Source organism: Phasianus colchicus, chromosome 3 (assembly GCF_987193195.1).
Source record: "Phasianus colchicus chromosome 3, bPhaCol1.hap1.1, whole genome shotgun sequence".
NCBI classification, from domain to species: domain Eukaryota; kingdom Metazoa; phylum Chordata; class Aves; order Galliformes; family Phasianidae; genus Phasianus; species Phasianus colchicus.
In genome coordinates, this window is record NC_143438.1 from 33,626,822 (window position 1) to 33,641,184 (window position 14,363).

A 14,363-nucleotide genomic window follows, 5' to 3' on the forward strand; every position below is an offset into this window, starting at 1 on the left:
AGAATATTAAAAAGAATCCAATGAGCTTGTGTGAAGAATTTTAATTCAACAAATTCCAGTTTAAGGTTTATTTAATAGTTTGTCCTCCATAACTGCATGATTTAAATGGTAGCGCTGTATTTTATCAGTAATAATACAGTGGAAATGCACACACCTTCCAAAGTGGGCAAGAATAAATACACACAGCCAAATACGATCTGTTAATATATGTGTTTCATTATCAAAATAAATGGAGTAAGCAATATTGTGTGGATGTGCTGTGACTACTATACTCATAACTTTAAGGAAAGCACAGGCCTTCAAGAATTAAAATGCCAGGCCTACAGATCTATAATGCCCATAACATCTTTGAGTCATTACAAAAATTCAGGTGGAATTGCCAGTTGATTCTAATGACACCGTGTGCAAAGAACACACAGTAGAGGAGAGCAATGTATTCACTTGCATTTTGGCTGTGAGAAATGGTAATAGTTTTGCTGCAAGACTTGGAAATGACTGCAGTGTCAGCTTTGAATGCCTTATACATTTTTATTATAATAGTGAGATTTGATGTTTTTTGAGGCCTATACACCACATGTAACAGACCTGAGATGACTCTTGGGTTCAGGACATGGCATAGCTACTTGAAAACATGAAATAAGGATTAGACCCATGTACTTCTGGCACCAATAAATCTGAGTTGAGATGCTGATGAGCACGTAAGCTTCACTGCTGCCATGATGCTGTTAGTTCATGTATCCTGTTCTTTTTAGTAGATCTTCAAAAATCAGGACACCCTTGGAAATGGAAGGCCAGGAGTTTCCACTCTGTTCCTGCCTGACATACAGTGCACTCCCAGACTGCCAAGCACAGTCTGTAATCGAGGGTCTCTGGAGCTGCCCCATTGCTGCCCTGGCCGAGGTTGAGCATAGCTGCAAGATGTTGTAATTCATCACTGCACAAGCAGCTCTGCAGTGGACAGAGGACTTAAGCAGACGTGTCTGCAGTGAGCTGGCCAACTGGTGTGGATGTGAATATCCAGCCTCACCCCTATGGATGCATTTCTTCTCAGGTGGTACATGCACCCTTGGGCTAACCAGTCATGTGGAACTGCCCAAGATCTTCAGTGGCACTTCTTGGGGACCCCCAAACACTATGTGTGTCCTAGTTCAAACTAGTGCCTCCACATTACTGAAGATCTTCCACTCTCTTTTCCTATGGCTTAAAAGTACCAACAGTGTGCTTTCCCTATTACTGCTGTTTCCTAAACAGAAACACTTGGTAGCTAAGAGGGAGAAATACCCCCTTGGCTACCTCCAGAGATACCATTTAATGCCTATTCCCTATTCTCAAAGTGATCAGGTGTAATGTGTAGTGCCAGAGCATCGCTGCGGTGTGGGGAGAGATGAGACTGAGCCCTTGATTCTCCCTGACCTCCAGTGTGGGCCTAGTGGTGCTGAGGGGAGGAGGGATCAAAAGTGCCCATTCTGAGCAACAGGTAGCCAGCCTCACAGAGCTCCCTTTTACAGGTCACACTGTCAAATCCTATAGACAAAAAAGAAAGAGAGAAAGAGAGAAAGAGAGAAAGAGAGAAAGAGAGAAAGAGAGAAAGAGAGAAAGGAAGGAAGGAAGGAAGGAAGGAAGGAAGGAAGGAAGGAAGGAACGAACGAAGGAAGGAACGAACGAAGGAAGGAAGGAAGGAAGGGAAAAAATGTGTGAGAGAAAAATGTATCTATTTTTAGGGATCAAGTTTTGCTGCACAAATTCAGTAGAATACACTAAGGAGAGATTGTCTTGAATTAAAAATATATATATTTATCTATTTCTTTACTTATGCATTTTACTATCTATCTATCTATCTATCTATCTATCTATCTATCTATCTATCTATTTTGCTGGGGCAGATAATGGTTAGACTGGATGGTCTTAGTGGTCTTTTCCAACCTTAATGGTTTAATGATTCGATGATAATATAGCCCCTGTGCGGCGGGGTGCTTTCAGACAACCCTGACAAGTGCTGCAGCTCACCTCTGCTCGTGTTGTGTCTTAGAAACAAACAGTGCGGTGGCTGGAAAACTTGGAGAAAGGTCAAGGGTGGAGAGGCTGGTCAGTTTTTTGTTTTCTTGGCCGAAGAATTATAAATAATCAAATGGTTGTCATTGGCTGCGCTGTCCATGAGAAAAAGGAGGAAAAGGAGAAATAAATAAATAAATAAATAAATAAAGCAAAAGGGTGACTGCTTTGCACCCTGGTGCACTCTGGCACCTTCCCGCAGCCTCCTGCACCCCCGGAGCCGCTTTCCGAGCCTCACCAGCGCTTGTCCCCGAACCTAACCCGGCGCAGCCCCCGCGCACCGCCGCTCCCCCGCCCGGCCCCTCTCGCCGCGTTGGGGCGGTGCGCGTTGGTTGAGCGGGGCCACTGCAGGGAGACGAGGGGAGAGGCTAGGAGCCCTGCCCGCTGCTGCTCACCGTCGGCTGGCTGAACCAAAGAGTTAAAATATAAAAGAGCAAAATGTTTTTTTTAAATATTAATGTTCTTATAACGGAAGTTCTTATCAGTGGGTTGCACTGTACTTGGCAAACAAGGCTTTTTACCTTTTAAACAAATAATTCATTAGGTAATTAAATTCAAGTGAGATTACTCTAATTAAATATACACTGCTGTTGAATCATAATTTCTATGTGGCCTAGTTAAAGATGAACAATCTCTTATTCCTGGAAAAAAAAGAAAAAGAAAAAGAAAAAAAGAAAAGAAAAAAAAAAAGGAAAGCTTTAAAAGAATTCCCCAGTGACTGGAATAATAGATTTATACACCACCATACAGAGGTCATTTCAAGAAAGAAGAGACACCAAACACAACATAAAGGGACTTTTCATGTCTGGAGATACTAGAATTTCAGGTTTTATTGCTGCAAGTTCTATTAAAAGACTTTGTGGAACCTAGGAGGAAATCAAAATTATCTTTCAAAAGGCGATAAGTTATATAAATATGTGCACAAACAGAAATGTGTCTCTGAAGGTATTAGTTCTGCATAATTTCAGATGAGTAGCTACTAGGCCTCAAAGGAAACAGTGCATCTCGAAATGCTCTGAAGGCTTACACTGGCCAAAAGAAGGCAGGACTTTAGAGAAATTAGAAGTAACTTTGTAGCCAACGATGTGCTGTATGTCCTGGTTCCCTTTAATAGCATTAGGCGTTCAGACCATAAAGACTAATCTGGAGAGTAGAAGTTCCTGCTCTCTGCTTTGATCTCCTTCCTCTTGGCTGTTTAAAGCTGACAGTTTGGCTGAATGGCATTCGCTGCTTTCATTTGTAAGACACGAGTTTCCTAGTGTTCCAGAGCTAGCAGCTACACCTGTACCGCAGGAATTTACATCGCATTGCTCCAGGATGGCATTGATTTGGGACGGGCGAAATACAAACACAAACTAATTAAAACCTGCATAATGCGGCCCTACAGGAACAAGACAGAAAAACAAATAAATACAACTGCAGCTGGCACAGCAATTGTGCCTCTGCCCCCGAGCAACAGTCTGGTGACATCAAATTACAAACCTTAAAAATCTCCCGTAATTGCAGTTGATCATTTCGAAGACAAAATGGAAATCGTGTTGTTAATTAAGTTCGGGTCCGTAAAATATTCATAGATAGGTGGGCAGACGGACGGACAGACAGACACCGAGAGGTGGATGACTCATTCTATAGATTTGTCGGCTTGTTTATACAGGCCTGTGTGCAGAGCTCGAACAATTCATATGCAAAAGCGCTAAGGAAGAGCTCCGCGTTCCCTTTGCTATCAGAAATAAATACGAGTTGCAACCGATAAAGGATTAACCAGAACACACTGCCGAGATACTGGGGGGGGGGGAGGAGAACAGTTTTTCTTAGTTTGCTAAAATATATTGATAGAGAGAGAAATGCCCGATACAAATACGAATATTTGTAATGCCCTCTTTGTCTGAATAACACCATCTTTGTTAAACGCCTTATCAGCTGTTACCCCGACTGCAGTCAAACGTTTCGGACTTCGATCCCTCCCTGCACTACTCGTACCTACGCGCTTCCATTTAGGGAATCCACCAGGTATGCAACTTTGTGCTTGTCTGGACAAACCAAACCATTCGTTTGCACGGTCGAGGGCTGGAGGCTGCTGATGCTGTGAGTTAAATTTACCAAAAGGGAGCGAGATTTTTTCTTTTCTTTTCTTTTTTTTCCCCATCTTTTCACAGAAATGTCCCTCGGATTGGGCGTGAAGGGGAGGGAGGGGGAGCGCGGTGCTCCGGAGACACATCGCCTCTGCGCCTATAATTGTTTGACACATGCCCTGTTGTCACAAAGTGGGGTTGTTTTCCAGACCCTGCTGAAAAAAGGTGCAAAGTCATAATGAGTGTTTAACAAGGCTCATAAATCAGCGCTGATGAGCCGCACTCGGGACGGGCGCTCGGAGGAGCGGGGCCTGGCGGCGGGCGGCCCCGGAGGGCAGTGCGGGGGGAGCGGCCTCTGCCCGCACCCCAAAAGCCGACAAATGCGGCCGGGTCCCGCGCTGGATCAGATAGAGCGCTCTTCTTAATGAAAATTCAGTCAAGTGATCCAAATAGTCGACAGTCGGGGCGTAATTATAATCTAGGAGAGATATATTAAATTAATGGATTCACTCCTGCACAGGCGTATCATTAAAATGAATAGGATTGATACTTAACATGGTACAGTTGTTTTAAACTTACACATTAAAAAGAGAGCAAGGAAAAGGGCAGAGAAACTCCGGGGTAAGAACAGTGAGAAAATGAGCATCGCACGGATAATCTATTTTTTTGGCAGATTTCCTCCTGCGCGTTCTTTCCACGGGAAAGAAAATTGAAACTGTCCAATAACTGAAGCGATCGTCTGAAATCTCTTCTTCTGCTACCGGTGCGAGCTCAAAATCAAGAAAGGATTTGCAGGAGAACTCGTTGCCAGGATGTTTCAAAGAAGAATTAAAGGAAAACTTTTTTCTTCTCCAGCCCTAAACCAGGCGCTGTAGTGCTTAAGCTTCTCTTTCTTTTTGGGTCGATTTATTAAGAGCGCCGCGTTTTGCTCGCAGCTCCGTGAGCACGTGTATCCCTATGCAGATACAGCACAAAATGCGTGGAAATTACGCGGCTGAAGCGTAGCCTAATAAATATCAGAGTTCCATTCTCAAATTGTGCTCTGCTCAGTATCTTATCCTCCCCATAGTTAGGTGTCTCCTTTCAACGTTTCTGTCATCTCCATTTGAAGATATTTTCAGCGGTTTATCACTGCCATCTCCAGCCCTGCACATTTGCAGCAGGTTATCACAATTGCCAGTCCCCTCTGGCTGATGTGTTGTGCTGATTACCATCAGTGCCCTGAGATATTTGGTGCGGATTCCCAGCACTGCAATATCCACTCTTAGGACATCTGGAGCAGATCAAAATCACTGACTTCATTTTTTAGTAGAGTCAGTGTTCGAGCTCCGCAGACATCGCCTTCAGTCAGTTCCTGCAGAACCAGCCTTTGGTTAAAATTCGGCCAAGCAGCGACCCCTATGTCTGGATTTGCATTTCTTATCGGACCCCTATCTCAACTGATTTGTTCATAATAAAAAGAAAATCTCTTGGCAGCAGATGCATCGCCTTAAGAAACTGGAAGGAGCCCACTGTCTTAGCAAACCGCTTCTCAAGAAAGGCTCTTTAAGGAGAACTTTATCTACCCAATGATCTCTGAATTATACGAGCGTGGCCATTTAGGTCGATTTACTTTAAACAGTATACAATTTATTTTAAGCGATTACCTTAGGTGTAATCACATTACACCCAGCGCCGCTATCTATTTCTCTCCCGCTTGTTTTCAGACGGGCGTCCGCTCCCCAGAGGAAAGGTGACAGTGTCCCACTCTGATCCCAGTTCCTCCTTCGCTACGGGACTCCTCGGAGCTAATGAGTTGGCACCGCGCTCCTTTTCTTTAGAATCTGCCGAAAGTTAAGGAGACACTGGAGAATCTAAAACACGGGGCTCAGGAAAAAAATAATGATAATTAGAAGGAAGAAGCTGCATATATATCTATAACCCGAATTATGTTTAAAATCACCGTTTCGAAAACGTATTCCATCTCTTGAAAATTTCAAGCGAATTTATGGGGAGAGGAGTGATCACACCAACCTTTTGGACTGTTTAGCTTTAGGGAAAGGTTTTCCCCATGCTTTCCGGCAGCAGCTGATGTTTTCAGTTTTCCGTACAGTTTAGTTCTTTGCACACTTTTCTGATTAAGCTCCAGCTATTGCTCCTGTATGGGGGGGGGGCGGGGGGGAGGGAAAGGAGGAGTAAGGGGGGGAAAGGAGGGGGAATAAACCCAGGATCTACAGACTTCGCTAAACTGATTTTCAACCTAAGTAGCTTAGTATAGCGGCTCTAGTCCCTGCTTACTTGCACAAGGGGGAAAAAAAATTAAAAAGGCTTCGAAAGGTTTTCTGAGAAAGTGACTTAATAACCCGTCAGGAAGACGGGCACTGTCCAATACAGAAGTGGGAGCTGCACGCTGAGGGCTTCGCCTTTACTGAGCACAGCTTAATGAATGGCGCTCACAGGACCCCGCTCTTTACCCCGCGCCGGGAACTTTGCAAATGAGAAACAAAGGTCTCCTCCCAGCCCTGCAACTTTTCCCTCCTCGGCGGGTTCCCTTCCTTTTTCTTTCTTAATTTCATCCTTCCTATTTTGCCCTCTTTTTTTTTTTTTTTTTTTTTTTCCTCTTTCCCAAACCACTGCTCCAGGTATACCGCACTTTCTTTACTTGCTCTGTTTCCAGGTGAAGAATAGCACAGTTCGCCCCCAAAAGATACTGGGCTGATAGAAAAGCAAGTGATACTTTTTTCTTTTTTCTTTTGAGCGGGATGGGAGTGGATGGGGGAGGGGGTGACTCACATTTCTTAAGCCTCTGAGTGGAAACCTTTTCTGGATTCCACCCAGATCTGAAGCGCTAAGAAGATTTCGGCAGCGGCAGTGCATTCTCCCACCTTCCTTTACCTGCAGCCCTTGTAACGTGACTCTGCCGGCCGCCAAACCTCGCTGCAGCTCTCATGCCCCTCTCAGCTTTGTGTGAGGGTCGCTCTCCTGCAATGAGGGTGAGATTTTGGAACCAGGGGAGAGCAGTGCGGGGGTGGTTCCTCTCTCCCTGTTGGGGATACGGAGGTGAAAGCTCGCTGCGTCCAGCTGATGGGGGAAAGAAGTTGAGCTAACTCTCAGGGACGGAAACGATTCCTGCAGGCAGTGTTAAAGCTACCCCCCTCCCCCCTCCCCCGTGCCTCGAGGAAGAGATGTGCGGCTAAGCCCCCGGGCTGGGGACAATCGCCCCTCGTCCTTTCGTTCTGTTCCGCCGGGCTTCCCCCGGGCAGCGCCTCTAGGCTAAAAGGGTCGGGGCGACCGCGCTCCCCATCCAAGGGTTGAAAAATTGGCGAAGCCGCCGGCCCCAGCGCGGTTGGGGCGAGCCACGTCGAGGAAGCCGGCGTAACAAGAGGGCAAGTCACAATGACAGCTCGTGTTCTTCAGGGAGGCCGAGCCCCTCGGTCCCTCCTCGAGGGGTCCTTTGTCTGCCGCTGCACCTTCCACCCGGCGCTGCAGGGACAGGGGGAAGAGAAGGAAAACGCATCCCCGCCGCTGATCCCTGCAGCTAATGACGGAGGCAGCAGCCCGCTGGGTCCTCCCCCCGCGGCCCAACACTTCCTTTGCTCTGGAAGTTCGGACAGCCCCGAGCCCTCCAAACGCCCCCGCCCGGGGGTGAGGGCTGGGGGTGCTCTGAGCCTTCCGCGCCCACGTCGCCACCGTTGATTTGCGGGATTATTTCTCAGCGAGACAGCGGGGACTGTCGCAATGCCTCTGATAGTTGTCCCCGAGTGTGGGTCGGTCGGCAAAACATGAGAGGAGCGGCGGGGGAAGGTGGGGTTAGGGTTAGAGGGGCATCACTGAGGGTCGTTTGTTTTTTGTTTTTTTTATTATGAACTAAAGATTTCTATGGAGTACAGCTCGAAGCCTTTCGACTTTCAGCAAAGTTATAGGGGCTGTGTGGCGTTGATGGATTGCTAGAGGCAGCCACCCTTTATCTATTTACTTATCTGCTTTGCTGCTTTTTCTTTCTTTCTTTTTTTTTTTTTTAACATATATTTTTTGTAATTTCTTTTTTGGTGGTAAATTGTTCCAGGCTGCCCGTCTACAAAGCCCTTTTTCCTCTCACGGTCGCTCTCATTTGTTCCCCAGTCCAACAACGGCGACAAGGGGGACTCAATGTTAAAGGTGGTGGAAAAGAAAAAAAAAAAAAAAAAAAAGAAAGAAAGAAAGAAAGAAAGAAAGAAAGAAAGAAAGAAAGAAAACAGAAACACACTTGTTTTTGTTAAAAGGGGACACACTGAGGCTGCGAAACAGCAAAACCCCAATGTTGGACAGCTGTAAAATCGTGTAGACAGGTTGTCATACAGCAGTGGGGGCTTTTCTGAAAGGAGCCCATTGCTAAACATTAAATACACACACGGCACGGCAGCTGCGCGGACACACACGCACACACACACACGCACACGCACTCACACACGGAGGAAAGTGGCCCGGGCTGAGCTGCGCACCACGTGCTGCGCCGAGGGGGGCGCGGGGGGGCACGGGGCGGCGCTTGCGGCTCAAGTGGATGCCAATCAAAACATCAACTTCAAATTGTATCTGAAAGATCAGCCTAGGACCTAAGGGCAGACACATCAGTTGGAGCTCAATTGTTGATCAGATCACATCTAAGGGATTTAGGAGCACAGAAGAGCCGAGATTTGAGGACAGACACCCCACTGCATCCCGCCACACTCCTCCACACCTAGGGCGCAGTATCTCTCTGACAGAAAGAAATCAGAACGAAAAAAGAAAATTACCGGCTTGATTCCTGTCCTCTCGACTCCATTAAAGAGAGGGGGGGTGGGGGGGGAGGAAAAAAAAAAAAAAAGAAAAAAAAAAGGAGAGAGAGAGACAGAGAGAGAAAGAAAGAGATCCAAGGGAGCCCGGGTTTGTTCCGCTCCCCTCCCCGGCTGTTTCAGACTCCCTCCTCCCCCTTCTTCTCTCTCTCTGTCTTTTTTTTTTTTTTTTTTTTTTTTTTTTTTTTTTGGTATAATTCCTCCCCCCTCCCTTCCTCCCCCCCTCCCCCTCCGTTTTTTTTTTTTTTTTTTTTTTTTCTATATTTCTGCCGCTCCTGCCGCCGACGCCAGTGCTGCCAGTGCCGCCGCCCCGGAGATGTCCTTCCCCCAGCTGGGCTACCCGCAGTACCTCAGCGCCAGCCAGGCGGTGTACGGCAGCGAGCGGCCCGGGGTGCTGGCCGCCGCCGCCGCAGCCGCCGCAGCCGCCGCCGCCGCCTCGGGCCGGCCCACGGGCGCCGAACTGGGCAGCGGCTCGGCCGCTGTCACCTCGGTGCTGGGCATGTACGCGGGGCCCTACAGCGCCCCCAACTACAGCGCCTTCCTGCCCTACACCGCCGACCTCGGCCTCTTCTCGCAGATGGTGAGTGCGCTCCGCCGGGCCCCGGGCTGAGAGCGGGGTGGGAGCGAAGGGTGCGTGCGGGGTACGGGGGAGCGGAACTCCGCCGAGTTTGCTCGTGCCGCGCCCGTGAGATCGGCCCGGCGACTCGGCTTCACGGCTGCGGACTGGGGGTGGATAGCGCTGGGGCTGGCGGCTCGGCTTTCCCCACTGCTCGTTCTCTGCCCGCGGAGCCGTGAACAGGTTCCGCCCGAAAGGCCAAAGTGCGTTAGGGAGCCGCAGAAGGGAGCCACGGTGTCCGTTTATTTTAAGGCGTTTTCTCGAAGCCTCAAACCCGGTCCGCTCAGTTCTCTCAACTTTTCATCCGCCGATTACGGCGAATTTGCATCCGGCGAAGGAGGGCATCTACATTCCATTATCCATCTCGGAGCAGAAAAGCATATTGGCATGAACCTTAAAGCGAATGACTCCCGATCGCCCTCGGATTTTTCTTTTTTTTTTTTTTTTCTTTTTTAGATTATGATAGGAGAAAAAAAAACTGAAACGTTTTGTACTCACAGCTTTTCCTCTTCGGCGCCGCTGAAGCGTTTTCGTTGCTCCGTGTCTGCGGATTGCTCAGCGGCGGTGCGCAGAGGTTGCACTTTATCTCTCAATGCCCCTCTGTGATCTCTTCCGAAAAGGAAAAGAGTGGAGGTGCGTGCTAGGCACGGCTGGTGAAGGGCTTCAGTACGTGTGTGCATATAAGTGTGTAGGTCGGCAGTCAGATGCGCTGCTGAACGAGGTCAGCAGTGGAACACAGATCAGTTTGTGCTACAAACACTTCCTACGAGGGCAGCGTTAGCAGACGCGTCCCCCTCTTTTATTTTTAACCTTGATTTTGGAGATGCACGAAAAGTTGACACAGAGGCAGCGAGTGATTTACAAGTGGCTCCTTCAAAAGAATTCCCAGCAGAGATTGCGGGGGAAAAAAAATATATAATTTCAGCAACAATAACAAAAGGGATAAAGGAAGTGCAGAAAGCCCGCTCTGTAACACATTATAAAAATTACATCGGGCTTCTCTTCGTGTGTACGCTTTGCCTCTGAAATTGAAATGTACGTTCATTTATAAATGTTTGACAAAGTTAGCTCAGTTTCTCTGCGGCCACTGTTGAAGGGGTCATTTTTAAGCCTGACACCATTTCGTAAGATTCACCCTGCGATTGTATTTCTGGACCAGAAGAAAGCGACATTGTGATGGGAAAGAAAAAAAGGGGGGGAAAAAAAAAGAGAGAGAAAGAAAGAAAACGGCTGTGTCAGATATTCAGCAACAGTTTCCTTTTCTACTTGCAAAGGCATCCCGGTGTTTTACTACAGTAATTCACCATGGTGGCGATATTTGGAAATCGATTCTAAAATTCCGAGCGTTAGGAAATCCGGAGCTAAAATATGAAGTTAATATCTGGGCAATTTGCGGTCATAATGAGGCCTAACGAGCTCGCTAGAAAGATAAAATGTTATTTACCAAAACACCTGATGGGATAATGTGACTTGCTGTGTTTTACTACCGATGATAAAAAGAATATTGATTGCAAATAAATCACCGTCTCTAAACGCTTGTAAACAGTTCGTGTTTGCTCTGCTCACATCAAAGTAAAACTTAGGAGATAAAGTCTCCGCATATGCATTTTCCGCGCTGCAAAGATCGCCTTTCATTGCGGAGGTAGGGCTCTCCCAACACTTGGGAGTTACTATTTCATGCCAGATTCTCGGGGCACCATCGCGGTGTGTTGGGGGGAAGGTTTGTGTGTGCAAAGCCCTCGCAGAGAAGTGGCTCCGCGCTGAAGTTGCGCATTGCCACGCCGGCCGCCTCTCACACCAACTCCTTTTAAAGGCAGAGCCGGGGCCAGAGGAGATTGCTCTGCTTGCGTGATATCCCCCCGGATATTTGGCGGATAAACCCAACGCTGAGCGCGGGCATCAGTTGTTAGCTGTGCTGTGCTACCTGCTTTCCCTTCCTAAGGTCGTTTGGAGCGCACAGCAAATTGTCGTGGTGGAATTTAGTGCCTTCCTATCGTTCGGTTCGCTTTGGTTTGAAGAGAAAATCCGCGTTCTGTCCGACAGATCCCAGCTCGGTCCCTCTTCTACTTTCTCTGCAAGAAGCAGGGGTCACTCGGGAACCCTTCTGCCTGCTCCAAACGTGGGGGAGCCTGAAGTGGGGAGGGCCGTACTGGAGTGTGAAGCCCCCGTGCCCCTCTCCGAAGCGCGTTCCGGCTCCCGGAGCAGCCTATTCAGGTCTGGGAGAGACGCTAACGAGATAATTGATGTGCTTTTTCCTCTCCGCTTGCCTGAATGTGTTGCAGGGCTCCCAGTACGAGCTGAAAGATAATCCGGGTGTCCACCCTGCTACCTTCGCAGCCCACACTGCCCCCGGCTATTATCCCTACGGACAGTTCCAGTACGGGGACCCGGGTCGACCCAAAAATGCCACCCGGGAGAGCACCAGCACCCTCAAGGCCTGGCTCAATGAACACCGCAAGAACCCCTACCCCACCAAGGGTGAGAAGATCATGTTGGCCATCATCACCAAGATGACCCTCACTCAGGTCTCCACCTGGTTCGCCAATGCCCGCCGCCGCCTCAAGAAGGAGAACAAGGTGACCTGGGGCTCCAGGAGTAAGGACCAAGAAGATGCCAACCTTTTTGGCAGTGATAATGAGGGGGACCCTGAGAAGACCGAGGACGATGAGGAGATCGACCTGGAGAGCATAGACATAGATAAAATTGATGAAAATGATGGGGAACAGAGCAACGAGGAAGAGGAGGAGAAGCCCGAGCTCCTGAGACAAAGCAGTGAAGAGGAGCGCTTGGAAAAAGACAAGGATTTGGCACTGTCAGGATCTGAAGGGCTGAATCCCAAAGATGCTCTGGCCATGGTGAAGGAGGCCTCTGACAACAGCACGCGAATCATCAGCCCAGGGGGACAGAGCAATTTACAGATGCCATCTCACAGCAAACCCAAGATCTGGTCTTTGGCAGAGACTGCGACCAGCCCTGATGGTGCCCTGAAATCCTCCCCCCCGCCACCTCCCCCTGCCCAGGTCACCCACACTTCGCCACAGATCCAGCATCCCGCTTTTCTCCCCAGCCATGGACTCTACACGTGCCAGATTGGCAAGTTTCACAACTGGACAAATGGGGCTTTCCTCACACAGAGTTCCCTGCTAAACGTGAGGTCGTTTTTGGGAGTAAATCACCACCACGCCACTCACCACAACCACCACCTCCAGGCCCAGCAGCAGCCTTCTGTTTTAACAGCCACCCTGGGAGCCCTAAGCAGTGAAAAGCCTTCAGAGAAGACCAGTCCCAAACACATAGGTAATACCCCTAATACCCCTGGCAGCCAACTCCCTTCTGCCCCACCATGCACACACAAACTTCTTCTTGAGAGACAGAGTCAGAGGCAGCCCTGGTGTAATGGATTGCTTTAACAGCATTGCACAGGGTTTAGCTTAGTGTTCAGTTTTTCCTGCAGCACGTAGAGGGTATGCATTAAGCCCATTTTGTGTGGGCTATTACATTCTCATCCTGTATGCCCATCAGACAACTTAAAAATGCCAGAACAGTGCTGCCAAACACATTCTTTAAGCTTTGCTTTCCTTCCCTCCTTCATAGAATCTTAGAATCACAGAAGGGCTTAGGTTGGAAGGGACATTAAAGGTCATCAGTGCACATGATGAGGATCCTTCCTGATCCTTATCTCCAAGTCATGACTTATCAATGATAGAGCAAAATGTGGCAAAAAAAAAAAAAAAAAAAAAAAAAAAAAAAAAAAAAAAAAAGCTTGCATACTCCTTAAATATTGAAAATAGTTGTGCACACCTGTGTACCTGTGCTGTACGCACACACCTACATGGGTCTGAACAAGGGGGGCAGAGGGAGGTGCACACTGCGCACTGTACTGATTTTCTGTACACTGTACTGATGTTAATTAGTTTGATGCTCAACTGGTTCTCCAATTCTTATTTTGTGTGTGTGTGTGTGTTTTGTTTTCTTTCTCCTTCCAGAAAATGTCCCAAGAAACGATTCCCCACCTCAGCCACTCAAATCGCCCTTCCAGCCTGTCCGTGACAAGTGAGTTTGTTTGTTTGTTTTCACTGCAGGAATGTTACTTATGCGAAACAAAGCGTTTGAATAATAAAGACTAATTATAGCACCTAATCAGCGCCAGAATAATACATACAGAGAACAAGAGCAGCAGAGAAGTTGCTGTAATCTTTTCAAAGTTAGGCTAAATTACAATTGTACATTAGCCAGCCTGTAACTTTTCTGGAACTTAACAGACCTCAAAAGAGCTTGTGTTAATAACACTAACGACAAAGATTTCTGTGCAGTTAACTAACAGTAGGATGCTATAGCAATAGACAGGTGGTTATAGGAAAGGATTTTTTTTTAACTGAAAGATTATTACGTCTATTTTTTTTTTTTTTCCCCCTTCCTCCCTCCCCCCACCCCCGCAGCTCTTTGCCTCAGCAAGAGGGAACACCGAGAATTTTAACAGCTCTCCCTTCCGCTTGATTAAATGGTTTGCTGAAAAACAAAATATTACAGAGACTGGTCTTAAGGACAGAAAAAAAAAAAAAAAAAAAAACCACAAAAAAACAACAAAACAAAAAGAAAGAGAGAGAGAAAAAAAAAAAAGGAAACGATATAAACGACTCTCATCCATCTCTTTTTTGCAATAACGTGGTGCAAATCCATAAAGGCGATTGAACAATTCTGTAGATGGATCCCCTCCTTCACTGTACCATTTCAGATCGTGTTATTCTAACCATTCTTGGATTATTTGTTTGGTAAATGTTTCCCATGTGTTTGTGTTATTTCTGTATATAGAGTGATTTCAGACTGTAAATA

The 14,363-nt window shown here is 47.4% G+C and overlaps 1 protein-coding gene and 1 long non-coding RNA gene across 4 annotated transcripts; one reads left to right on the forward strand and one right to left on the reverse strand.

Annotated features, from left to right (window-relative positions):
* Positions 1-521: 521 nt before the first annotated feature.
* Positions 522-8,255, reverse strand: LOC116226535 (uncharacterized). Of its 3 annotated transcripts, none has more exons than XR_004166346.2 (5): positions 6,999-8,255; positions 6,138-6,261; positions 5,771-5,947; positions 2,008-2,147; positions 522-1,524 (listed from the first exon to the last, which is right to left on the reverse strand). It is a non-coding gene; the product is annotated as an uncharacterized LOC116226535 (long non-coding RNA). The 3 variants fall into 3 exon arrangements; XR_016465067.1 differs by having other exon boundaries at positions 6,989-8,255; XR_016465066.1 differs by having other exon boundaries at positions 6,897-8,255.
* Positions 8,256-9,230: 975 nt separating this feature from the next.
* On the forward strand, positions 9,231-14,094 carry IRX1 (iroquois homeobox 1). Its single transcript, XM_031589443.2, has 4 exons — positions 9,231-9,494; positions 11,813-12,827; positions 13,517-13,583; positions 13,970-14,094. The coding sequence occupies exons 1-4, from the start codon at positions 9,231-9,233 to the stop codon at positions 14,025-14,027; spliced, it is 1,404 nt and encodes a 467-aa protein (XP_031445303.1). The 3' UTR covers positions 14,028-14,094.
* Positions 14,095-14,363: the final 269 nt, after the last annotated feature.

Excerpts from the sequence above, each read along its gene's own strand:
- IRX1 (XM_031589443.2), top strand. The coding sequence starts at position 9,231 with ATGTCCTTCCCCCAGCTGGGCTACCCGCAGTACCTCAGCGCCAGCCAG. Across the intron at positions 12,828-13,516 it reads GACCAGTCCCAAACACATAG|AAAATGTCCCAAGAAACGAT; the intron begins GTAATACCCCTA and ends TTCTCCTTCCAG. Across the intron at positions 13,584-13,969 it reads TTCCAGCCTGTCCGTGACAA|CTCTTTGCCTCAGCAAGAGG; the intron begins GTGAGTTTGTTT and ends CCACCCCCGCAG.